The sequence below is a fragment of the Metschnikowia bicuspidata genome (genome assembly GCF_001664035.1).
Source record: "Metschnikowia bicuspidata var. bicuspidata NRRL YB-4993 chromosome Unknown METBIscaffold_9, whole genome shotgun sequence".
Taxonomy (NCBI): domain Eukaryota; kingdom Fungi; phylum Ascomycota; class Pichiomycetes; order Serinales; family Metschnikowiaceae; genus Metschnikowia; species Metschnikowia bicuspidata.
The window spans coordinates 100702-125940 of NW_017387739.1; the positions used below are offsets into that span (position 1 = coordinate 100702).

Below are 25239 nucleotides of genomic sequence, written 5' to 3' on the forward strand. Positions count from 1 at the left end.
TTTTGGTTGATTCATCTGATTAAAGGGGCAAAACTATATAAATAATATATATAAAAACCTTTAAACAGCTCCCAGCTACGTACCAAGTGTCTTAGCTCGGCCCGTCCCCTTCCGTTAGTCACGGCCTGGATGTTTTCAATCTACATCTTTTAGCAAGGAATACACAAAATACATAATGTCATATGTACAGCCCACCGACGTGCCACGTAAGTAACAGACTGATCCCAAAACAGGTAATAATTTATATTTATTAAAGAACAAGAAATGTCACGAGGAAGGCTCTGTGGCCGAGCGGTCTAAGGCGGCAGACTCAAGTTCTGTTATCGTAAGATGCGCGTGTTCGAATCACGCCGGAGTCATTATCTTTTTGCTTCTTTGACATATCTCTTGCCATTATATTATCATATTTATACACGATTAACGTGACATTCAAAATAAAGAAGATCAGCACTACTAGAAACGGAGGTTCACATTCAAAGTGCTTAAAACGTTTCGCAATCGTGCTTGCAGCTAAAGACGATGGCCAAAGCACACGTATTATTATGATATTCTGGAATAAAAGCTTATGTGCTGTAATAATGAAGGGTGCAATCAAAGTTTTGACATGTAATAAACCTCACAGTGAAACGCCTCCGGCAAAAAAAAAGGGTAAAGGAGATTTTCAGATCCGATCGAAGCCCATATGAGCGCGTATTGTGAATGTTCCAAAATGACTCCCCTAAATATACTCCACCCATCGAGTGCGTTGTTAAATTGCCAAAGTATATGTATTATAGCATGTAAACTGATTATCTGTAAAGCCTCGGCACCAACATAAACGGTCTTTCCCGCGGTCGTGTGGGAATCGCACAAGGCATGCGGGCTATCAATTACCAGGACCATATCACTGATAACACACATCAACGCACACAATACCAACTGACTGACACAATGGTACATCATAGCGCAATAAAGTCCCTATTAGACACTGATTTGTACAAAATTTCAATGCAGGCTGCTGTACATAAGCACTTCCGGGACGTGCCGGTGTCGTATAGGTACAAAAATAGAACGCGCCAACTTAGTTTGAACAGAGCGGCCATATCTTGGTTGAAATCCCAGATCCTTGCATTGGGCGAATTGAGGTTCTTGCCAGATGAAATCTCGTATCTTCGCGAGACATTACCGATGCTTCCTCGAGAGTATTTGGATTCGTTGAAGGCGTTTAAGTTGGATCCACCGAGCCAGGTAAAGTATTACAACGACGAGAAAGACTTGGATGAGTTCTATCTAGAAATCAGTGGACTGTGGTACGAGACAATCCCATATGAGATCCATATCTTGTCGCTCGTATCAGAGGCTTATTTTAAGTTTGTCGACACAGAGTGGAATTACGACGGTCAGTACGACATAGCCGCGGAAAAAACACGCCAACTTTTATCGAACAATTGCGCCTTTAGCGAGTTTGGTACTCGCAGAAGAAGACTGGGAGAAGCACAGGATATTGTGGTGAGAGCAATCATGGAAACGGCACAGGAAATGGGCCCAGAGAAGGCTCGACTCTTCTTGGGCACCTCGAATGTGGCGTATGCTCGAAAATATGGCGTTGCACCAATTGGAACAGTGGCACACGAGTGGTTCATGGGTGTAGCGTCCATAACCCAGGACTACACAAATGCTAATAAGACTGCCATGGAATATTGGTTACAAACGTTTGGGCCAGATCATTGTGGCTTGGCACTAACTGACACTTTCGGCACGGATGCGTACCTTAAGAATTTCACAAAGCCATACACAGACTACTATACTGGTGTTAGACAAGATTCTGGAGACCCCGAGCTCTACTGCCACAAAATAGCTGCTCACTTCAAGGCCTTGGGATATCCTGCATATTCCAAAACCATTTGTTTCAGTGACTCATTGAATATCGGCAAATGTCTCAAGTATAAAAAATGTGCTGACCAGGACGGCCTCAAGGTGAGTTTCGGAATTGGCACGTTCTTCACCAACGATTTCAGCAGCACGGGTGCGCAAGGAGGGAAGTCACCGCCCCTTAATATCGTGATTAAGATGGCATCTGCAGCAGGCAACCCCTCTATCAAAATCAGTGACAATATCGGGAAGAATATTGGAGACGCCGGTGTCGTGAGGAGAGTCAAAGAGGAGCTCGGCTATACAGAGAAAGAGTGGAAGGAGGGAGATGAAACAAACCGATGGTAAAGAGTCACAAACTGTAACCGCGTATTATTCAGAGATGTGGCCTTTACCAAGTCGTATGGGTTCGAAGGGTGAACAGCAAGACACCTACGCGACAGCGGGGTGTAACATCTTGTGGCTTATCACCATATTCGCAGGTATGCGCGGTTCTTCGCAAAAGAGTATGGGTCCAATGTGGGTGGCTTCTGAATGACGACAGCTCAAAGATGATTAGCCATTAGGCATTTCTTTATGTAGCTCTGCATTATCCATTGCGACTTCTAACACCTCGCTCCTGGACCTTGCAACCGCACTTTGTTGCAGGCTGGTGTCAAGAAGAATGTCAGGCAGATTCGTGAATGCAGGCCTGACATATTTACACAAAAGAGCAGTGGAGGTCCCAATTCTACCAGCCACCACCTATTCTAAAAACAGCTGGGCTCAAATCTGGTCCAATATTTATCCAGGATATCCCTCACTGCCCGCGATCAATATACCGCCGCGTGAGCCCATATGCCAGAATCCACGGCAGGTGCGGGTCATCGGTCAGGCCGCACTTCCAAAGCTAGGGACCAAGTATCCTGGCCCTCATAACCCGTCAGCAAGCAAAATTACAACGTAGAAATCGGAATTGATTATGGCCATAACACTCGAGGCTCTTTTGGAGGTGCTCAATGCAGTCGAGCAGCCTGATAGAGGCGAGGTGCAACAGCAGGCCGAGCAGCAGCTCAAAATCTGGGAGGCCGAGCGTGGGTATCACTATCTTTTGCAGGATATTTACCTCAAAACAGAGTTGCCGCTCAGCATCAGGTGGGTTGCGATCATCTGCTTCAAAAATGGCGTGGAAAAGTATTGGCGCACATCGCGGACCAATGCCATCAGCAAAGACGAGAAGGCGCAAATCCGGAACAGGGTCTTTGATCTTCTCGACGAGAAAAACCCGCAGTTGGCCATCCAAAATGCACATGCAGTGGCACGTATAGTCAGATTTGACATTCCCTCAGAGTGGCCCGATTTGTTTGACCATGTCAGCAAGACTCTAGAGACGTATGTGTTTCTGAAGAACAACTTGATTGCGTCCAACAACCTCTTGGTGATTCTTAACCAGGTCGTCAAGGCGGTGGCGATGGTGCGTATTGGCAGAGCCCGTCATGCTTTTCAGAGCAAGGCGCCTCTTCTTTTGCCTGTCTTGGTGAAACTGTACTTGAAGCTTTTTCACTTGTGGACTTCTACGCTGGACTTAAGCGTGATGGAAGTCTGCTACATGTGCTTGAAAGTCCTTCGGCGCGTGATCCCCGAAGGTTTCGAGCAGCCACATAAAAACCAGGATATTGCTGAGTTTCTCAAGATCTCAATTGGCCATTTACAGGGCTTGGTGATGGAGCACGAGAAGTACTCCTCTGACCTTCTCGAGAAATTCGTGAAACTGTACAGCAAACTCTATGTCAACCTCATCAACTCCAACCCCACAGGATTTGTTCTCATGCCTTGCGCACAGGAGATCATTTCGACGTTCATGTCGTTGCTTCAAAACAAAGCTGAAACAATCTATGCGAGCTCCGAGGAAAATGATTTTTGGGCTGCATTGGCACTCAAAGGCTTCTTGATCTTGAAAAAAATAGTGGCTTACGTGTACAAACAGGGCGCCGTCACGCTTAAGCAGCGCAATGATAAGGAAGAGGTTAACCACGCAATCGCGCTTTTGAAGACGCAGCTATTTACACCGCAGGTAATCATCGAACTTTGCGACTTGATAATCAATTGGTACTTGCGTCTCAAACCTGCGGATTTGGAGTCATGGCTTCTTGAGCCTGAAGAGTGGACGAACGAGGAATTGGGCTCCTCCTGGGAATTTCAAGTGAGACACTGTGCAGAGAATTTCTACCAGGATCTCATCATGTACCTCAATGAAGACCTTTCAGGTTACATATTGAACAAGATCTCCAGTGGCTTGGCCAATAACGAGTCTTTGGAAAATATTTTGATCAAGGATTCCACCCTCTGCACATTCCAGTTGTCTGCCGACTCAATCGCCGATAAAGTGAGTTTTGATCAGTTACTTACGCAAGTCTTTATCCCCGAGGGCTTGCGTAATGACCACGTGGAAAACAAGATCATTAAACGAAGAGTCTGCCTAATAATCAGCACTTGGGTTGTCGTCAATTGTTCTAGACAAAGCCGAGTGGAGATTTATAAACTCTTGCTCAATTTCATGGATGTAAACAACAAAATCAACGACAAGGTTGTCAAGCTCACGGCAACTCAAAGTCTCAGAGTTGTGATTAATGACTGGGACTTTGCCAAGCAGGATTTCCAGCCATTCCTCAAGGACTTCGTTTCGCTGTTGATTGCAATGTTGGGCGATCTCTCTTTCACAGAGTCCAAGCTTTACATCTTGGACACTCTTGCTGCATTATTGGAAAGATGCAACCCGTTGGTTGATCAAGCAACGCTTGTTAATATTTTGCAAATCGTGCCTGGGTACTGGGAGAATTCTGGCGCAGAGAACAACGACGAGTCTATACTCAAAACTTCTTTACTCAGGGTGTTGAAGAATTTGGTCATTTCGTTGAACCAAAACTCGACAGAGACACATTTTATCACGATTCCATTAATCAAGAGTTGTTGCACTCAGTCGTCTGAATACTACTACCTCTTGTCTGAGGACGGCTACGACCTATGGTTGTCGATTCTTCAGTATTACCCCTCCGGAGCTGACATCAAACCTGAGTTGATCGATTTCTTCGGCCTTGTACACCCGGCGCTCGTTGATTCGACCGAAATTTTGACCACTATTTTGTCAATCGCTAGATCTTACGCTCTATTGGCTCCAAAAACCTTTGATTCTGAGTATGGGGTTGAAATTTTTCGCGTACTCTCAGGCTACATCTCCACCATGCGTGATGACGCATTCGATGCTTTCATCTCGATGATGGACATCTTGTTTCTTCTGCAGAGCAATGACGATATCTTTATCAATGGTCTTATCAGTAGCGGTTTGATGAACAGCATGATAGACTATGTGTTCGATGAAAATCAAAGCATTGTGCTTGCAAATAAGATATTGGTTGTGGTGTCGAGATTGGCTTGGAAATCTCCCGCAGCCTTCTTTCAAATCTGCAGTCATTTATCGCTTGATGCTGCAAAGCTTATGGAGATTTGGGTCTCATACTACAAGAACAACGGGAACCCACGCAACAAGAAGGTCAATCTCTTGGCACTTGTATCACTTCTTGCTTTCGCAGCTCCAAAAGATTTGCATGATTTTGCCAAGCATCTCGGAGATACCTTCCGCAAGTGTTTTTTGTACTTAGAGGAAGTGAAGGAAGACGTATCAGGAAATAGCCAGGCTTATAAGGGTGACTACATCTATAGTGAGGTCGACAACTACTCCTATCTTGATGCAGACATCTTACCTCATGGCGAGAAGATCAGGTATCTGAGCTTGCTTGATAGCAAGGATCCCGTTTATACAGTGAACTTACGGGCATTTTTGAAGGAAAAGATTCTCGAGATGAGGCAGGAGACAAACGACGAGACCTTCAACGGCATGATGTCATTGAACGACCAGTACACCAATGAGAAGCTTCAGGAGCTACTCTTCTAGGAGATACTGGGACTCTTCCAGTCTTGGCATAAATATTTCACCGAAGGCATGAATTCGCTTTGTATTCGGGCCTTTCCTTGCTTTAACTTGAGGGAACAAGTTTGTGGTCGGACCATCGAATAAGCGATGTGCTTGGCCAGTCGTAAGAGATGTCGCACCACGCACTGGCCGTTTCCTGCCGGAGGCCTCATGCTCAGATCTACGCCACATAGTTGCCAACTCCGGAGAACTTAACCAACATCTTCTTCACCAAGCGTCTCAAAGAAACATGCTAGGGCTTCTGAGGCTAATAAAAAACAACCTTGCAACTGTTAAACATGACTTGAGGTATAAAAGTACCAAGAAGTTTGGCACCTATCGCCCTTTGCGCCAGGATTCCTCGGCTAAGAAAGCAGCCCAGGACAGCCTTCAAAGAATGCACTGGGAACAGCTGGAAAGAATGAAGTTTCGTAATCGGAGTGCTGCGTACTACTCTGGCTCTGTGATCATGCTTTTTGCTGGGCTCTCTTGTGTCGCCGTGCCATTCTACCGGTACCTCTGTAAGCGGACAGGATGGGGAGGTAACCCCATCACCGATACCCGTCTCTTCACACCAGATAAGGTGATTCCTGTGGAGACAAACAAGAGAATAAGAGTCAGTTTCACGTGCCAGGCGTCAGGTATCCTTCCCTGGAAATTCACGCCACTTCAAAAGGAGGTGTATATAGTGCCGGGCGAGACCGCATTGGTATTTTACAGAGCGAAAAACTTATCGAAAGAAGATATCGTGGGAATGGCCACGTACTCCGTGAGTCCCGATCACGTGGCACCATACTTCAACAAGATCCAATGCTTCTGTTTCGAGGAGCAGAGATTGGCTGCGGGCGAGGAGGTGGACATGCCTGTATTCTTCTTCATTGACCCGGATTTTGCAAAAGACTCGGCCATGCGGAACATTGATGATGTTGTGTTGAACTACTCGTTTTTCAAGGCATCGCATCAGGATGGGTCCTTGTCTCCGGTGCCTGCTGGGTATATGGAATTAAAGGCAGTGGAAGCGTAAGTGATACACCCTGACTGCAACATGTATATAGAAAGACGTCAAATGCACAATTATATATGACCGCAGTGAATGGTATTGGAATTATTTGCCAAAATCGTCATATCACCGGATATGACTCCACGATCGTTCTTCATATGGCGAGAAATGAACCGTGGTAAATTTTAATTGGAAAAGTGAGGTAATCTCGAGCATGAAACGCAAGAATAATCGAAACTCGCCGAATACTTTTCTCTTCCAAAAAGAGGCTACAGGCCCTAGCGACTTTTCGTGCCTCAATCAGACTCTACATGAACAACGCCATATCTGTCGTCACACTTGCCACATTGTATAATATCGGATCCAGAACTTGTAGAAGAGAATTCATCAAATTCACTTTTTCATTTTGCTCTTCTTTTTTACGTGTTGATACAAATCATGGCGAGTTTTCAAAGTACTATTAATTTCGACCCGACATACAATGAGACTAGAAAGATGAAAATTAAACCGAGACCCAGACTATTTGATCTTTGTTACATAGCATGTTTCTTGGTAATAAAAGCTCAACGAAAAATGTCCCTGGAAGCAATTTTTGTTTTTAAGGAATGAAGTTCTATCTCATGGGGCTATGGCTCTTTCATCTTGAGCCTCCCTCATTGCGGGTCGCGCATTAGATCGCATAGCTCGCTATCACAGTCACTGAACACTATACCGATTCTTCGTACATGCCACAGAAATGGTACGTTCACCAAAAAATTGCAAACTCGTGAACTGATTTACTAACGCACAGCAACACGGCGTCAAAAGGTTACACCTATCTGAACAGGCACGTAAGCTGAAGCTAGAAAAAGATCGCGTGAAAGTGGCTCATTATAGGGCCCTCACGAAGAAAGTCTTGGATAAAAAAAAACAAGAAATCTACACCGAAGAATCTCTTCTCGAAACAACTAAACTCCTCGAGCTAAACCCTGAGTTTAATGCCGTTTGGAATTTTCGGAGAAACATATTCGCTCGCTTGTTCGAGACGGGTGATGTCGACAGGGTAGAGGCCCTTAACTCTGACTTGTGCATGTCGATGGAAATGATGAAAAGATACCCCAAATGCTACTGGATTTGGAACCATCGCCGCTGGTGTCTCGAGACCTTGAACATAACTCAAAGTGCTGATTGGGCACGTGAATTGGCGATTGCACTGAAGGTTTTAGCCATGGATAGCAGAAACTTTCATGGCTGGCATTATAGGCGTTACGTTGTGAGCCACATTGAATCCGAAGCAAGAACGAACTCCATGGATCCAAACAAACCGGAAATAGAAATCGATCTCCGCGAGTTCAACTACACAACTGAGACCATCAACAAAAGCACTTCGAACTTTAGTGCGTGGCACAATCGCATGAACTTGATCATCAAAATCTTCCGACATCTACGGAAAACTGAAGATGTCTGTCAGATTTTGGACTCGGCCGCCGAAAATGGATCTGCCATGCTCTTCAAATCTTCGCAAATCTTATTACAACACGAACTAGATTTGGTGAAAACAGGCATGTTCATGGATGCTGATGACACTTCGGTATGGCTCTACATGCAGTGGCTTCTTACTGAAGATGTACTCATTGAGGAGCTTTCGGATGAATTTTATAAGGAGCTTCTCGAGCTGCAACTAGAATGTGTCAAAGAATTAAATGCTCTCGAAAAGGAAGACAGCCCTACTGGCTCCGAAAACGTTTGGTGTCTCAAAACAATGATTTTTCTTGGAGCACTTCTCAACCGTGGAGTAGAAGAGCAAAAGTCTATGGCGGGGATAGATGACGAAACGCTGCGCTTGTTGCACCTATTGATCGAGCTAGACCCTTTGAGGAAAGGCCATTATATTGATCAACTACTGAGGAAAGCATCGATTTTATACTGAGGTTTGATTTAAAAGATTTTGATCTACGATTGTTACTGACTGATTATGTTGAATATTCTAGTCAAAGCCTCGGATCCGGCTAGCTTTATATCATTGACAAATTACAGATGATACGTGTTAATTGACTTGAAAGATCACATGTGCATTTTGTTAATTAGTCTAGCCAATCTTATGCTTGTTGCTAATTACGAAACGGATGAGGCTGGCGATGTTTTGGACTGTGGTGCCCAAAATACTTTTGAGGCATTATTTTAGAAAAGTATTACAAAGGGAATGGTATGAAGACGTGCATATAATTTACTTTCAACTGGGTTATGGAATCGAGACAATTAGCCAACCATTACCTTTGATGATCCAAATTCCAAGGCTTCCTGCAATGATGTTGGCAAAAATCGCTCTAATAGAACAAATGTGATCTTAGCTTCTCGACAATCGTGCATTTGGTTGAAGCAGCCCATCACCATATCAAGCTTTAGGCATAATATGCCATCCAGCAATGGCAGATCAAAATTATCACTGCCAGGATATTCAATGAGATTTAAAGTCATGAAGTGTCCTGCAGAGTCTCCGATAGTATCATGTTTCTCTCAGCGGAATTACTCAAACGAAAGCGTTATAACAGAAAGATGCGCTTATCTCCAACACCCTGATTCGTACATAATTTTTTTTTTCTTGATATGCCGTTATGCCAGTGTTCATGTTGCTTGGCAATACATGCTCTAACTGAACATTCGTCATGATTGTCCTGTGTTTTTTGCTCAGAGGAATTTTGATGCGCCAGAAAGACCACAGATTCGAGTGTCGCTAAAGCCCAGATAAGCAAAACTAGATCGCATAGCAAAATACTTACCCTTTGATTGAGAAACCTGTGGATTCGTGGAATCTCAAAGAAACTTCAATTATCAAACTTCTCTTGAGGTGATTGAATTCTTTGAAGGCGTTGTGCAGAAAGTGAGCCTATTGAAATCGAAGGGTACATGCACATTGTTGTTTCGCAGCATGTAGGTTTCTCCTTGCAGTCTTGAAAATGATAGAGGCAGATGGCAAGAAATGAGAGCCTAGGCTGAAACGGGGCGTCGTCAAACAAACCGATTATCCGTGATATTACAGCACAGAAAGGTCGGATTCATCTGCTCGTACCTGATATGGGTGCTGGTAGGTACTCTCTTCATTTGTCTGAAAAATTGAGTGCGATGAAATTTATTGAAAAACTCTCAGACAGAACATCATGGAATATACTGGTATTTTCCATCAGGCTCACTGATAAAAGGGCGTCTTAGTTTGAGCGTTCAGCGTTTTAATTGATCATCCAAAGCATGTCTTCCAGTGATTGGAGTAGAATTCATGATAATACCAAAAATTAATTTATTCCACCAATACATGGTGGAGATAAGTACGTTGATATAACGATAATTATGTCAAAAATCCTGTCTGCTTCATAAAAATGTACCTGATTCGCTTCATCGTAAAATTGGGAATTCAGTAGTTGAATCTGTACCTGTTTCGTGAAACCACTGACGATACAGACACAGTGTAATGCTCCTATTGTGGTGCACAGTAAAGCATTTTGTGATATAGCTCTATGCACTAGGTTCCTCGTCTCATAGGAAGTTGCTTATATCGAACCTTATGAAACCGAATAGTTCTACCAGCCATCTGTCCTTCAATCTACCGAACTCCAACATTTCAATGTGCTTCACCTCTCCATTCACTATACAGGTGTGCGCTCTAATCAATGAGCACATTTCTCTGGGTGGCTTTGATGAATTTTTGACTTATTGAGAATTTCATCACTCTGGTAGGGATGGAGCGGGGGGTGAGCTGGTAAAATGTTCACTGAGTGCACGACCGAATTCCATAAACACTCAGTTCCACTGGTCTTTTAGGTTGTCTCTGAAACCCCCCACAAAACGACAATTTGTCATGTCCAAATCACGTGATCACTGATCTGCGCATGCAAAACAAACATCCGAACAAACGTCTTATCAAACGAATTGTTGAGGTTCGCTGTAGCCCTATGGAATATCCTGTCCGGATTACTGCATCCGGTGCGAAGCCATCTCTATGGTGCAGATAATTTAAAGGAAGAAGACTTCTCTTCCTCTCTTCGAGTTTTTCTCCTTGTGGGTGTTTTCCTATTTAGACTAATATATATCCACCTTTAATCGTTCCTAGACTAACATGAATGGATCTACTACTGAAGAGGATTCATTCTAAGACCCTCTTCAGGACCAGGACTCCTATGCTTCTCATAATGACATAGAAGTCAGGTCTAATCCTATCCTTTCTCCAGCGGACCTCACGACTATTTCTGTCCTTGCTTCCAAACCTTCTGTGTATAAGGAGTTGAGTCCATATACACACAGAAGGAAAGTCTACGGCATTGTCACTGGTACGTATACTGCGTTTAGTTTCAACGCTCGCCAAGAGCCAAGTAGACTTAAACACGTATCAACAACATAACACCCGCTCGATTTTTTGTAAATAGGTGTTGTCAACAATATCTGAATAATTTTGTGTAATAATCTCTTTTATTAAATAGGATTTTGAGTGCTGCATCTTTGGTTCTATTGTCACTCATAGTACTGCTTCATCTGCCGTGACATAACACCCAATACTAATAAAGAATGGACCAGGAACAGCTCAGAATAGTAAAGCCAGCTGTCAGCCCCAAACGTAATTGCAGGGAAAATCCAGAGAGGAAGATGGAGTCTTCTGTTGTCTGTTTGGAAAAGCTTCCTCTGCAAATTTTGGAGATGATTTTTGATTTGCTTGAAACCAAATACTTACTTGACATCCGTACAATTTCCAGAGATCTTTATTGGCCTGCAACTCGCGTCTTATACAGATTTATCATCATGGTTGATGAAGTGGACTTTGATGATATTAGAGTGCAAGAGTCCATCTGGCCTTATTACCACTGTACTATTATGAATGTTCGGCAGACTGTGATTTTAGTGGATGTGCTCAAAGAAAACAAAAAGCTAGCTGCCATGGTAGAAAGCATTGTTGTGGGTAACACTGACGAGGTGTCTTTGGTACCAGAGCTTTTGTCCTATACAAGTCTCAAATATTTTCATTATGAAGGTATTCTTCAAATTCCCCGGAAATCTCTCGACAACGTGAGAACATTGGCGTGCTGCGTGCCGTCAGCGAGTATTGAAAAACCCAACGTGACAGAACTCAAACTTTATCAGCCACTGATTGGTACTGTTCCTGATTTTTATGCGCATGCTTCAAGTTCAATGACCTCTCTGGGAAGTTATCGCAAGCTCAGAAAACTTTCAATTGCAGTTACACATTGGAGTAACGACAGCTATTTTGAGCTTGAAGAAATGAACACCCATTCTTGGGAGTATTTCATCTCCAATTTTATGCGTTATCACGAACTCCAATTAGATTCTTTGCGCATTGAGGGTCAATTCTTGGATTTCTATGATTCACGAAGAAGCTTTGATCTTTACCAGGGGGTGAATCTTGGAATCTTGAAAACTCTTGAGTTGAAATTTGTAGGGTATTGTCCTAGTGGGGAGCAATATGTCGATCATCATTCCACTGAATTTTCGTATGATCTTAGCAAATATTTGCATCTGCTTAAAAATCTCTCACTTATATTTGAGTATACTGTGCAGACCAACGTGGAATCAGATATAAAGACACTTGCAAAAGTTCTTGATGGCAAATTACGAAATCAGTTGAGCCTGTTCAGCATTTCTTTCGAGCCCCATGCCCGAGCCTCCTTGTGCTACCTACACAACGCCATTTTGAGAAGTCAAAAGCAGCTTGTGAACCTCAAAATAAACAATGGGGATATTTTCTCAAGGATAGGACGTACTCGTTTTGACAAAGATCCTAACTTGAAAAGGAAAAAAACAATGGCATGAACTGTTACCAGACATTTGTGACTACAGAACTATTCAGTGCGAGAAGCGAATGCCATTTTTCGAATCCTGGTACGGCGATATTCTCAGAGAGAGTGCGAGCAGATTATCGGAGATTTTGATGCATCAGGATCCAATTTTCGGTAAACTTCCTCACCTCAAGGTCTATTACTTAGATGGCGTGTACTTTGATGTCCAAAAGCGGGGAATAATCTTTAACAACGAAACAATACCGTTTTGAGCGTTTTGAGACTCTGGTACCACCAGCTGTCGGAAGATATCACATATATGAAATCTCTCACGAGATACTCGATGATCGAAAATCACTAAAATATGATTTTTATGCTTAATTTTTTATACACTTTCTGTTCCAATACTAATATGTTTTTTAGCAATAATACAGGCGCGTCTCGTGAATTCCAGAGTTCCTATCAGCGTAGGAAAGTAACGGCCAGTAGGTTAAAGGTGCCAAGAACCTGAAGCTTAGAATCCTGATTTCTGAGCTTGAGTTGATTCCCTTTTTTAATCTAGACTTCCAGAATCACAGAATCTCAAAGTTGTTATGATTCTGGTGTTAACGAAGGCCCATGAGTCTGGATCGGAATGGCTTTTAGAAATGGGTCCGAATCTAAAGTGAGCTATATCGCTCAGATCTCAGATTCTTCCCAGTCAGATGAATGTGCCTTGAAAAAGGCCTTTGATGACGCATAATCTAGCTCCAGACTTTATCATCATAGACAGCACCGAGCAAAAAACCAATTATAATACACAGTTCTCAATAGTTGCGCTGACATTACTCGACCACCGACAGATGCTAAGATATGCGCTCGATCGGCTGTCCTTGGTTGGTGGAGCATAATAAAAAACCCTTAAGATTGTGTTTTCAAGAAGTCGTGTGACCCAGCCCGTTCCCAGATCGAGCAAATCAGTAGATGGCACCAAGGCTTTCCATCTCATACTCGATCCACGTGGCCATGCAGTTCTGGTCGAGATTATGCCCACTGTCATCGAACTTGCCCGTTGTGCATCCTTTGGTGTTCTCATTGTTTGGGCAGTTCGTGTATGGCATGTGGTAGTAACCGATGTCTCGGAACCAGTGGAGTTTGCGTTTATCGGCGAAAAGCGCCAATCCCAATGAGTGCACGGGAGCGTCGCCCCAGCGTTCATAGTAGAAGTTCCCCGTGGCCTCCAAGTGGTTGAACCAGTTTCTGTAGGCGTCGCCGCGGTAGAAGTCCATATCGGCAATCTCGAAATTGGACCAGAAGTGGCACGTGGAGTATCCGTTGGTGGCCTCGGTCACGTGCGGGTTCTGCTGGTTTTCCGTGATCCACTGGAACGCGCCATTGGGATCCACGTACTTGTAGTTGTCGCCCTGGTTCAAAAAGCGGAGCGTTTCCGGAAGGAGCGTGCGCACGCTTTGCCGGATGTCGTATAAGCTGATGGTGAAGCCGTAGATTTTCTTGGTGCCTGCCAAGTACTTGAACACGTCGTAGTTGAGGTCCGTGTAGAAACGCACATTGGGCTCGATGCGCCAGTAGTACTTGTACTTCTGGAGCTCCGGCAAGTCGTGGAACAAGCCCGAGTAGAACCGGCACATGTTGTGGTACGAGCCCTTCTTTGCGTACGCAACGTTTTCCTTTTCCATCTGGTCCATGGCCTGTCTCTCGCGGGCAAGATCTATTGATGCAGGCTTGTTCCACACTTCCGGCGGAATGTGCACGAACTGGACGTCTGCTTTGGTGAGCGCTCGGACCCTTTCCTTGAAAGACTCGGTGAACGGCTCGTCGTTGAGGAAAGTGTATGGGTACTGGAACTTGGCGTTGAAGTTGCTTTCGAACTGGCGCAAAGTGCGCTTGATGCCGGCCACCTCGTTGTTCCTGACCAACGCTATGATGGTGGCGTTTTCCCTGCTGTAGTCGCGGGGATCCTGCGGCGGCCTGATGGAGTCCATGTCGAAATCCCTGGGCTCGTGGATCTCCTGTGCTAGCACCTGGTCGTATACCTTTTGGTTGTGGGCCAAGATCTGGTTCCGGTCGCCGTTTCTTCTGGGCACAAACTTGAAATCCACATTCTGCGGCGCCACGGTGGACCCGGAGCCGCCGGGGAGAATCGCGGCCGTGGCGCCGTCAAGAAAAGAAAGCATGCCCATGTACCGGCCGTCTATAATGGAGGTGTCGACATCCGAATGGTAGAGAACAGTGACGAGCAAAACGATGGCCACGGCGAGCGGCAACACTACTTTGGCCACGAGTTTGGGAAGCCGGAGCGAGAGCAAGGAGATCATGTCACGTGGCTCGGGCTCGGGGGTGCTCGCTGCTGTCTATGCGTTTTTGCTAATTTCCAGAGATATCTGGTGGAGGAAGCGTGCCCTGATGTGCGCATCCACCTCGCGCCTATGGAAACGCAAGGCGCAGGGCCAGAAACCGGCTGTGTGAAGTGCGCTCTGCGCATATGCTCTTATTGCACGGCCCATGGCAAGAGAGGTGCTGGCGAATCCAGGGGCCATTTTTCGTTGATGTTTTGCGTTTGTTTTATTTTCTTTCATTTTCTTGGATTGGATTGTTGTTTTGTACCGCGAATGGCGCGGGGATTCTCGCTTTTATTCCCGTAGTTAGGACTGCTGGTGCCAATTTAGTGGCATGGAATCAGCGAGATCAACTTCTAGGACTGCACAGGATCAAATCCGATAACGGTTGTATTTCAGCTCGGCGCCCTGCAAGAATAGAGCACAGATCTAAAGGCACCAGAAAAAAACAAGGCCGGTCAAACTTGGACACTGTAACTATGCAATCAGCCCAAGGCCCGATATTGTGGCGTTTTGGGTGTGGAGTGGTGGGCCATTTTGCATGCACCTGTCAAACGGGCCATGCATCCCATACGGCATACAACGTCAATGGGGGCATACAACGTCAATTGGGGCATATTCTTCCCACACGTTCCGTGAACCAGACATTCTGAATTGGGTCTCTCCAGTCGGGCAGCTTTGCTGGGCCCCAGAATCAAACACAGGGGCACTCTATGTCTTTTCCTGAGGTTTGGGGGGCTGTTAAGTGCACGAGTGAACATGGCGGTCTGCTGCGATCTGGCATAGAAGCGGCAATCGAGACCACGTATGTGATGCCAGGTTGGGTCTATGCGCGCCCGTGTCCTATTGTCCTCTAATTTATTGACGCCAGCATGCACGGTACTTGGACCGAGAACACGACTATGAGCCCGGAAACTTGGATATTTTTCCGCTATGATGTAAGTGGCCAACAGCCACTCGCCCACCAGCCTGCCCGGCCAGCTGCGCCGTGTCACGTGACACTGATGCCCGCGTGCCTGCACCCTTGTCTCTGGCCGGTAGGACAGGTTTTGGCCGATTGTTTTATTTGTCCTCTGACTACGGGCACTACATAGAGCATTATGTCATGCTTGTGAGGGATCTGTGTTTTGGCCCTGAAGCAAGAGTTGGCCTTCAATTTTGAGCATGATGCTCCCGAGTGCAACCACTGTTCCGCGCACACCAATAATCTTTTGACCAATAATCTGTTGACCAATGATCACACAATCACACAACAGCAAGTGATACCACCCAAAACAAGCCGCTCCTCGAGATTTTCTTAGGGGCCAACAGTGTGGGGACCGCTACGCAACAATATTTGTATTTCAGCCGGCGAACATCCAATGTACTTTGACCTACGTGCAAGATTAAACAAAAAACCAAACGGCCAGCACCAACAGACAAGCTGCACTGATCACTCAAGCCCAAAATCAGCTGCAGATTGCTGGCCACTGACGATGCAAATTCGGTTGCAGTATTGGAAGCTGCACCACCTGGGCTGAGGGCAGTAATTGGCCCGCTGCTCGCTGCGGAACTGGCCCCGCGAAAAGCGCGAGGTCAATCTCCAGGATTTCTAACCAAGGCCTGGTATATCTTCACTCGTCCCCGCCGCTTCTGCAACACAGGGCTACGCTGACAACATACGGCGCCAAAACGGATACAATGATGCGAAGGTCAGCCACATCATTCCAAAAGCAAAGCGGGATATTCCCCACAAGGAACCTCTCCAGACTACCCCCACGTGACACCACGCTAGCGAAATTCGTGTTTCCTTCTGCGACACATTCCGTCAAGGATATCCATACAGAGGTCCAGGGGCCCGTCACGCTCCATGGCCATTTGCATAGAAAACCTCGCATCCAGGCCAGACGGAGTTTTGCCGAGTTGAGAGACGCGAACGGCGACGTGATCCAATTGCTTCTATCCCCCGAGCATACCGATGCAGAGTTTTTCACAAAGCTCGAGGCTAGCGGGCCCGAAGACTCCATCAGCGTGAGCGGGTTTGTGCAAGCAAAACACGCGAAAAAAGGCGCTCAAAATTCCGAGTTTGAGGTGGTCGTGTCGCAGTTTCAGACTCTCAATTCCGCCGGCGTCGAGGCGGCCCGTTTGGACAAGTTGAAACACGCCAATCCGGCGGACATCCCGGCGAAATTCCGGTACTTGCAGCTCCGCACGCCGTTTTACCAAAACGCGCTCAGAACAAGAAGCAAAGTCGCCAGCTTAATCCGTAACGTTTTGACAGAGTCCCACAAGTTCACCGAGATCGAGACCCCGCTCTTATTCAAGTCCACGCCCGAGGGCGCACGCGAGTTCTTGGTTCCCACCCGGTCGCCCTCCCGTCTTTATGCGCTTCCACAGTCTCCACAGCAGTATAAGCAGATCTTGATGAGCTCGGGGTTCTCCCGGTACTTCCAGATCGCCAAATGTTTCAGAGACGAGGACCTCCGTGCAGACCGGCAGCCCGAATTCACCCAAGTGGATATGGAACTCAGCTTCATCAACTCACGTGACCAGGTCACTGCCGTGGTGGACGACCTTGTTCAGAAGGTGTGGAAGGCTGCGTGTCCGCACCCAATGCACATAGTCGGGGCCGATGGACTCTTACACCCAATCCCAAAAGACGAAGAGTCCAAGATCCCCTTCACAACTTTGACTTACCTTGAGGCGTTGTCCAAATACGGAATCGACAAGCCGGACTTGCGCTCGAATTTGCAGTTCATCGACGTGTCGGAGTTCTTCACGCCGGGCAAGAATGCCCCTGCCTTTCCTGTGGTGGAGGCCTGTGTGCTCAAAAACGCCTTTTTGCCTGGCGAGCTGTTCAAGGTGCCTCATGTCATGACCGATTCTGCCAGCTATGCCAAGCGCAAACCTGTAATTGTGAAAATCGCCACGCAGGAAGACGCAAGATCCTGGTATGAAAAGTTCTGTGGCAAGGGCCTCATTTCGCAGAACCAGGGCTTTTCTGCCACAGCCTTGCTTGAGAAATTGCAACTTGCTCCCGGGGACGTGCTTGCATTTTCGACAAGAGCAGAGTTGCCGTACGAGAATCCAACGCCCTTGGGCAAGTTCCGACAGCTTGCAATTGAGCAATTTCCCGCCAGATGGAACCGGCCAATTGTGGCTGAGGATGGGAGCATCGTGCGAGACTACGACAGAAACGAGGTCTTTGTCGGACTGTGGGTAGTAGACTTCCCCTTGTTTAGCCCCGAGGAAGTGGCCGGCGAGACCGATCCCGAGTTTCCCGTATATAGCAAGACAGACTTGCTGGCCACACACCACCCGTTCACGATGGCAAAAAGCGAAGATTACGAGTATCTTGAAACAGAACCTCTTAAAGTCCGAGGCGAGCACTACGACTTGGTGATCAACGGGGTTGAGGTTGGCGGTGGGTCACGCAGAATCCACGATCCGGAGTTGCAGAAGTACGTTTTCGAGGAGATCCTTGCAATAAGCAACCACCAGGAGCTTTTTGGGCACCTTCTCAAGGCGTTGCTGTTGGGATGCCCGCCCCACGCTGGACTTGCCTTGGGCTTCGACCGCTTGTGCGCCATGCTTGTCGGCAGCCTGAGTATTCGAGACGTGATTGCGTTCCCCAAAAACCAGTCCGGCTCAGACCCTGTGGTCGACAGCCCCACGGATGTACTGCTGGCCACGTTGCAAGAATATCACTTGCGGAAGCTACATGAATGAGCGGACTTGTGCGTATATATTTCTGCATTACGTATTGGTCAACGAAGACGCTGTGGTGATCTCGCCTAGTACCGGTCGCGGCCCCTCATTCTTTGTCTCTTCTTCTCAGCGTACGCGAGGTCTTCACCTTTTCTCTTTTCTCTCTCCTCCTGGTACTGTTTCTGCTTGTAGAGCTGCTCCATCTTCAACTCAATGGGTTTTTTCTTCTGCTCGCCGGCAGTGTCCTCGTCGGCAGAGGCGCGATAGTCCTGTTCCTGGGTCTTCACCAACGTCTTCCAGTCGTACTTTTTGCGGACGAACAACTCCATGGACCAATTTTTCCACACCAAGCGGCCGTAGGTGCTGTCCTTGACCCGGTGCAGATTGGCCATCAACTCCGACCCGATTCTGTCTTTGTACATGGGCAAAAGCACGGTGAAGTTCCAGAGCTTGTCGACGATATGCGAGCCGTACGAGTTGCACGACAACTCGAAGATGTGCCCCATGAAGATGTTCAAGAACTTCTTTCTCATGATCATGATATCCTTGGGCTCGCCCTCCGAGGCTGGCTTCACAACAAGTGCATGTTCAACCACATGCGAGAACACGCCGTGGAAACACATCTGCATGAATTTCTCCGGCGACAACGCCATGAAATTAAGCCACGCACACACGACAAACCCGTAGTCATACTCCATCAATTTCTCGATGAACAAGGCACGTCTTCTCTCCTCGGCCGTGGGCCAGTCGTCACGCGTGTTTCCCAAGGTGGAGCCTGTGAGTTGGAGCACATTTTCGAAGAACTCGGTGGTGGTGTCGTCGCTGGGCTCATCCGGAGAGTAGTTGGGTGCAAACTTCTTGAAAAGCTGCTGTACGAGGTCGTCTCTCCGGTAGTTGAACCGCGACATAGACGCTTCAATAACAGACTTGCCTAGGTCTATGTTCTGGTTCTCAGAGATCGACACAAGCCCGGAGATATCCGGGATGATCTCGTCTAGGATGTACTCGACCTCGCCGGGCTTGAGCTTGAGCATCAACGCCTGGATGATGTAGACTCCGGTGGTGGCACGCTTGGCCAACTTCAACACCCGGGCCTTCATGTAGAGCTTGTACAATCTCTCAATGTACTTCATCCGGGCACCGTCGTTTTTGATGATCGCCTCGAGAAAGTGCGAGCCCACGCTGTCAGACAAAAGATATTCGACAAAGGCCTCTTCTGCGGCATCCTTGTCGTCTTTTTCCAGGCGGAAAAGCAAGTGCCATACGGGCCGGTCGCGGTCAAATATACCCTCGACTCTTAATATGAGCTGGAGCACGGGAGACGCGATTTTGTGGATGGCCAACTCACGTGCTGCTTTGGTATCGAGCGGTGAGGTCACTGCGCCAATTATTCTCTTGAGCTCGTCTTTGAAAGAGGCAGGCACTTCGTACGCCCGGTTGAAGTCTTCGTTGTCTTTGATCTCGATCATTTTCCGCGCAATCTTCGATTTTTTCGACCGCAAGACCGAGTGGGCCATTGTTGTAGAAGGCAACTCCTTGGCGGAGGTGACGAGCAAGATAATCCGCATGACGTGGGACGCATACTGGTGTACTATCATTGTGGACCAGTACGGCGCAAACAGCGCAAGCATTTTGATATACATTGCTTCCATGGGCACGGAAGTCACCTGCTTGTCTTCAGCAGCATCGCCGCTTTCAGCTTCCAAATCCTCGTCCTCGGCATGGTTCGCATGGGCAAGCTCTTTTTCGATGAGTGCCGCGCTTCTCACAAGAAGCGTTTCAAGCACATGCGACGAGTATTTGTGGTGGGCCAACGCCGGGAAATGGTCCTGGAACTGGTGAAAAATGTGCTTTAACTGGCGGTCCGACGCATAGAGAACGAGCCGCTCCATGAGTTTGGAGCAAATTTGGTTTGTCACCAACTTCAACTCTTTTCCTCTGCACTCCTCCAACACCGATCTGATGAACCCTGCTCTTTCTTCATCGGAGTCAAATGCATTTATGTTGAGCGTGGACTCCGCTTGCTTGAAGTAGTCAATTTCGTTCAGGTCCACCAAGCCGTAAAAAACGGACGAAAATTCGGATTTGGGCTCTTCGCCAGTTTCTTGCGTTTGCTGGGCCTCTGTGCGGATGTCCGCCCCAAAGCCAGATTTAGCTTGCTCGGACGAACGTTCCTTGTAGGTGTTGTTTTGTCTTCTTCCCCTTTGCTTGGCCATTTTATACTAAATATATGAAATTGAATATCCCGGGCTGTGTACTGCTGGCTTTTTTTACAAGCTTATCTGAAAAATGAGAGTGCAGCGATGAGGTTGTGTATAATGAGCGTGCGCCAGATTAGTGTGGAGCAGAGCGCGGTGCAAACGCCAGTGGCTGAGAATTGCAAAATTGAGAGAGCTCCTAAATAATCCAGGGAGATTTTGTGGGTAGAACTAAGGAAAAAAAAAACCGAGCCCTGCTAAGAATTTTATGAGTTAAATCAAGTGGGCGAAATGATAATTCAAAGAACACTGATCATACACAGCTCTATGTTCTCTTCCCATGCGGCTGGCGAACATTCCGAGCCTGTCTTTACAATGGATGTAATTCCATGATTTTTTTTTTATTTTGAAAACAAACAAACTCGAGGAATAGAAAAAGAGTCGAAAACTGAACAGAACCTGTCGTACTTACTCATGGAAGTTATTCGTGAATTCAACAATAACTAAAATACTGTTGGCGTGTCAGGAAACTTAGAGACACACTTGCATGTAATTTGGCGGCTGTCTGAAGGGACAGTACCGCTGTAGGTCAAGATACTTTTCCTTGTTTGCGAAGCCAAATTGAATGAACTCAGATCATACCCTCTGCCAATATCAAAAGCTATAACCAACTCGTTAGATTTCCCGAGAACCAATCTGCCCGAGCTCTCACAATATGCGAGCCCATCGGTATTTTTATCGATGTGTATCTCATTATTTCTGCCAAACCCAGAGACCAAGATGACAGGTTCATTCTCGTATGACTGAAACTGAGACACTTCTAACTTTGAGTCCGATTCCATGATAATTTTTTGATGAAATCCAATGTCGGCGCTATCCCGGAGAACCAAACTAAAAAATGAGCCAGAGCCTACCATGATACAACCTTCTCCAAAAAGAATCGCCGTGTTCTCCCAATGAGCATTTTGCAAACATATGGATCCAGAATTCACCATGGGTGGCATCTCAACCACTTCATCATCCGGAGCTAATGTGAAAGGCTTTCTCACCAACTTTTGGGCATCCATTCGCAATGGAGCTCTGCTGTCAGATTCTCTTCGAATCACAATCATACCTGCATTATACCATTCTGATTCAGAACTGAGCTCGATGATAGATACCCAAGGCTTGAGCCCAGAAACACCAACGTACATATCGCCAAAGTTCCTAAACGAAGCCTTTGCTTTAACCCTGAATTGAGGGACGGCTTCGGCTTCTAAGGAGTTAAGTACAAATACTCCCACATTTAAAAACTCATTTCCAGTCATTTCCACATTGACTCTTGACTTGCCAGTGTTTTTCACATAAAATTCCCCCCGATTATCGAAAACGCCGTTAAAATGATCACCATTACTGTTTAAAGCTACGAAGTGTACATTTTCAGCCACCATAAATTCACTGAAGCCCAAATAGGAGGAGGTTTCTAATTTGTCCTCAAAAATATATCCTGAATCATCCATAATAGCCATAGCACCTACCAAGATAAGGACATGAACCCCATGCAACAAACCAGCTTCATGACAAAGAGTTTGATTGGAACTTGGTATGAAACACCTTAACTGTTGTTCAAGAACAAAGGGATAAAGAGGCTTAATTAATGGTATGCTTTATAACGTCGATGCGAGATGAATGGGTGATGTCTTGACTTTCGAGAACCCGGAAGGATTTGGCCACTTTATGTATTTTATATCTCGCAGATTTTGACGGCATTGGTAATAGCTATTATGACTCCAAAAGGCGTTTTAATAAAATATCGGGAAATTTTAGCGCATCATCATTTTTCGGGAAGGTTTTCTCATCTTTAAAACACAAGCCAAGTATTTCTCAATTTATTAATTGTAACACCTGATTGTTCTTTGCATTTATGTCACTAAATATAAGCATATGGTATCAGTAAATGCATAGATAGATTGAGCTGGTTACAATCGTCACTATCACCATTCAAAAAATCAACGTATGATTTTTCTTTCAACCGAAGTATGATATAAAAATCGACATGTGTCTTTGAGTTAGTGATCTGAGATTGTCACTTTTTTTCGGCGCTGCGCCTCACAGAACAAAGCATTTGACTATTCCACGATTTGCCAAGAAATGAATTCCTTTTTTCCCCAAATAATTTAGCGACTATCAATATCAGACATATAATCTTAAACGTGCACAAAAGGTTTTTATTGATTTCGTAGCTTCTAAGCCATTTCAAGGGAAGTTTGTGCAAGCTTTTTATTAATCCTCTTTATTTTCACTTCCAAAAGCTTGGCTTAGCACTCTAATTATCTCAAAATATCAGCAAGTAAACGTACATGCATGAATGATTTCAACTAAGTAAGCTCTATTGAACATAGCAGGATCGTTTATGGTATAATAAACGTAAACATACGACCTCTTAGACAAGTGAGAGCTACAACAGAAAGAAATTCCTTTTGAAAATTCTGGGCTTTTTGGCAGAAGATTGCAACCTGAGTAAATTGAATATTTGCCCTTATAGCTTAAGAACCAAGCTTACGAAACAGGAGCTTGTACCTGAAAAAAAAACTGTTTTCCCCGCAATACAAAGATCTACGGAAAGTTTTTTAGGGTGAGGCTATGCTTGTTTCAGGGCTCAAAATGCAAAAAGGAGAGATTCCTGTGACGGTTCTTTTTACTCAGACTTCTCAATAATTCTCCAAAGAAATAAAAAACCACAGTGAAACAGCTCCAGGAAGCCGCTAATACGCTTTCCGATTGATGATTTGCAAGTAGAACGTACAGAAGTACAATATTTATCATTGACAGATGCACTCTTCAAAGCTCATTTTGTGGTGGGCCCTGACCTGAGGTGTTGAACGGCCGAGCAAACATCGTGCGGTATAGAACCGACCCTATGCAAAGCAAATGTGACCCACGATTTCAAAATGCTTTTACGGATATCAGTTACTGTACGACTAAAAAATCTTGTTCAGACAGGGTCCCTTGCATTCATCGGTGTTGATTGTTCATCTAATTCAACCATGCGCTCAAGACAGCTGGGCTTGCGTGACCACGATTTGGTCAGAGGATCAAGAGAACCACATAGAAACAAAGCATCTTTGTATGAATTCATAGTTTTCGATGATCATACATGTGGTGCACGTTCAATGCCTACAGAAATGTAACTTTTGAATGATCCGCAAGACTTGTGCCTAAAAACTTTTAAAATTCATACTCTCGCTGGATCATCCCAAAAGACCGCGCTTGTTTTTCATCACACTGGCTTTCTTCTCAAGGGCTTTCACATGGAGAGGCCTCTCTGTAATGAGTTTGTTCCACTCGACTAAACGAGGGTAATCTTTTGAAGGGTCGATGTCAATGCCCAATCTCTTGACCTTGTATGGGTTCAGAAAAAGATTCTCGTTAATAGGAAAATCCAAGATGAAATCGGCTCCACTCAACTTGTTGCCCACAAAGTAGCCTCCGTCCTTTGCCTCCAACTGACTGTTCAAAAACGCCAATGCGGTTTTGAGTTTTCTGAGATAAAACTGGCTGTTGATCTGACTCAAGACGAGCTTGACGAGCCATCCAAAACCAAAAGGCGCCCGTTGAGACGCAACATAGCCCACTAAAAGAGAGACAATATGAGGTTCCAAGGTGCCCTCAGCAAAATGTAAGTAGTAGTCAACCAAGACCTGGTCACGCATGGATTCCGGCTTGAACTTTCCTTCTGAATCGTAATTGTTCAAGATGAACTGCACGATTTGTCCCGATTCCGCCAACACAATTGGCTCTGGGTCATCGGCTTTAAATATCTGAACTGCGGGAGATAATCCAAGGGGCCATACCAGCTTGAGTTCCGGGGGCGCCACAAGCTCTGGTGTCCACTCGTAAGCTTTGATCTCATATTCGAGTCCCAATTCCTCGAAGAGAAACACAATTCTCGAAGCACGAGAATCTTTAAGACTATGGAAACATGTTAATATAAAGTGTAAAACTACAATCCATCGGGGTCATTGGAAACACATACTAATGTAAAACAATTCTGTCTTGCGCCATTGTGTTGTGCAATCTTTTTTTCAGTTTCTTGGGATGTGAAGATATAAGTGGGAGAGAAAAAGTCAGTTGAATGTGGGGGCGGCAAGGATTGGATGGATACACTACTTGCTTATTATAGTCGGCACGGCCCGTAAGTAGTGCCACACCCGTGCCTACGCCACTTCAGAATCTCGAATTTTCTAAAACCTGAAATAGGAACGGACGGATTAATGTAGATTAAGGTTTCATGTCTTGCAGCCGTTTCGGGCTGGTTTGAAAATTTGCCGCTATATCTGTTCACAGTTCGTAGCTCAGGTTTTCCCTTCTTACAGATTCTCACATGAGCCGACTGCCGAGGTATGGCCTGTCCCGGGGAAAAAATCCTGACTCCCTGTATTAAAAATTAAGTGGAGGGGGGGGGGGGGGGGCGGCAAGT

The 25239-nt window shown here is 45.8% G+C and overlaps 10 protein-coding genes and 1 non-coding gene across 11 annotated transcripts; 7 read left to right on the plus strand and 4 right to left on the minus strand.

Moving 5' to 3' along the window:
• The first annotated feature begins 277 nt into the window (after positions 1–277).
• METBIDRAFT_t245 lies at positions 278–359 on the plus strand. The gene has a single exon. It is a non-coding gene; the product is annotated as a tRNA-Leu (tRNA).
• A 571-nt stretch (positions 360–930) lies between these two features.
• NPT1 (nicotinate phosphoribosyltransferase) lies at positions 931–2199 on the plus strand (the record flags this gene model as incomplete). The annotated part of the gene is made up of 1 exon (XM_018858215.1): positions 931–2199. The coding sequence occupies one exon, from the start codon at positions 931–933 to the stop codon at positions 2197–2199; it is 1269 nt and encodes a 422-aa protein (XP_018709370.1).
• A 613-nt stretch (positions 2200–2812) lies between these two features.
• KAP120 (Kap120p) lies at positions 2813–5782 on the plus strand (the record flags this gene model as incomplete). Its single annotated transcript, XM_018854443.1, has 1 exon — positions 2813–5782. One exon carries the CDS (start codon positions 2813–2815, stop codon positions 5780–5782), a length of 2970 nt encoding a protein of 989 aa, XP_018709371.1.
• Positions 5783–6050: 268 nt separating this feature from the next.
• On the plus strand, positions 6051–6824 carry COX11 (Cox11p; the record flags this gene model as incomplete). The annotated part of the gene is made up of 1 exon (XM_018858230.1): positions 6051–6824. One exon carries the CDS (start codon positions 6051–6053, stop codon positions 6822–6824), a length of 774 nt encoding a protein of 257 aa, XP_018709372.1.
• Positions 6825–7536: 712 nt separating this feature from the next.
• Positions 7537–8709, plus strand: BET4 (Rab geranylgeranyltransferase; the record flags this gene model as incomplete). The annotated part of the gene is made up of 2 exons (XM_018854444.1): positions 7537–7539; positions 7591–8709. 2 exons carry the CDS (start codon positions 7537–7539, stop codon positions 8707–8709), a joined length of 1122 nt encoding a protein of 373 aa, XP_018709373.1.
• A 2627-nt stretch (positions 8710–11336) lies between these two features.
• Positions 11337–12593, plus strand: METBIDRAFT_84919 (uncharacterized protein; the record flags this gene model as incomplete). Its single annotated transcript, XM_018859242.1, has 1 exon — positions 11337–12593. The coding sequence occupies one exon, from the start codon at positions 11337–11339 to the stop codon at positions 12591–12593; it is 1257 nt and encodes a 418-aa protein (XP_018709374.1).
• Positions 12594–13515: 922 nt separating this feature from the next.
• Positions 13516–14733, minus strand: KTR4 (putative mannosyltransferase; the record flags this gene model as incomplete). The annotated part of the gene is made up of 1 exon (XM_018858229.1): positions 13516–14733. The coding sequence occupies one exon, from the start codon at positions 14731–14733 to the stop codon at positions 13516–13518; it is 1218 nt and encodes a 405-aa protein (XP_018709375.1).
• A 1842-nt stretch (positions 14734–16575) lies between these two features.
• Positions 16576–18603, plus strand: METBIDRAFT_13897 (aspartate--tRNA ligase; the record flags this gene model as incomplete). The annotated part of the gene is made up of 1 exon (XM_018854445.1): positions 16576–18603. The coding sequence occupies one exon, from the start codon at positions 16576–16578 to the stop codon at positions 18601–18603; it is 2028 nt and encodes a 675-aa protein (XP_018709376.1).
• Positions 18604–18668: 65 nt separating this feature from the next.
• On the minus strand, positions 18669–20798 carry METBIDRAFT_47742 (RNA-binding RNA processing protein; the record flags this gene model as incomplete). The annotated part of the gene is made up of 1 exon (XM_018858214.1): positions 18669–20798. The coding sequence occupies one exon, from the start codon at positions 20796–20798 to the stop codon at positions 18669–18671; it is 2130 nt and encodes a 709-aa protein (XP_018709377.1).
• A 485-nt stretch (positions 20799–21283) lies between these two features.
• On the minus strand, positions 21284–22288 carry METBIDRAFT_13899 (uncharacterized protein; the record flags this gene model as incomplete). The annotated part of the gene is made up of 1 exon (XM_018854446.1): positions 21284–22288. The coding sequence occupies one exon, from the start codon at positions 22286–22288 to the stop codon at positions 21284–21286; it is 1005 nt and encodes a 334-aa protein (XP_018709378.1).
• A 1692-nt stretch (positions 22289–23980) lies between these two features.
• Positions 23981–24976, minus strand: METBIDRAFT_226484 (glutathione S-transferase family protein). The gene is made up of 2 exons (XM_018855179.1): positions 24796–24976; positions 23981–24731 (listed from the first exon to the last, which is right to left on the minus strand). The coding sequence occupies exons 1-2, from the start codon at positions 24822–24824 to the stop codon at positions 24011–24013; spliced, it is 750 nt and encodes a 249-aa protein (XP_018709379.1). The 5' UTR covers positions 24825–24976; the 3' UTR covers positions 23981–24010.
• Positions 24977–25239: the final 263 nt, after the last annotated feature.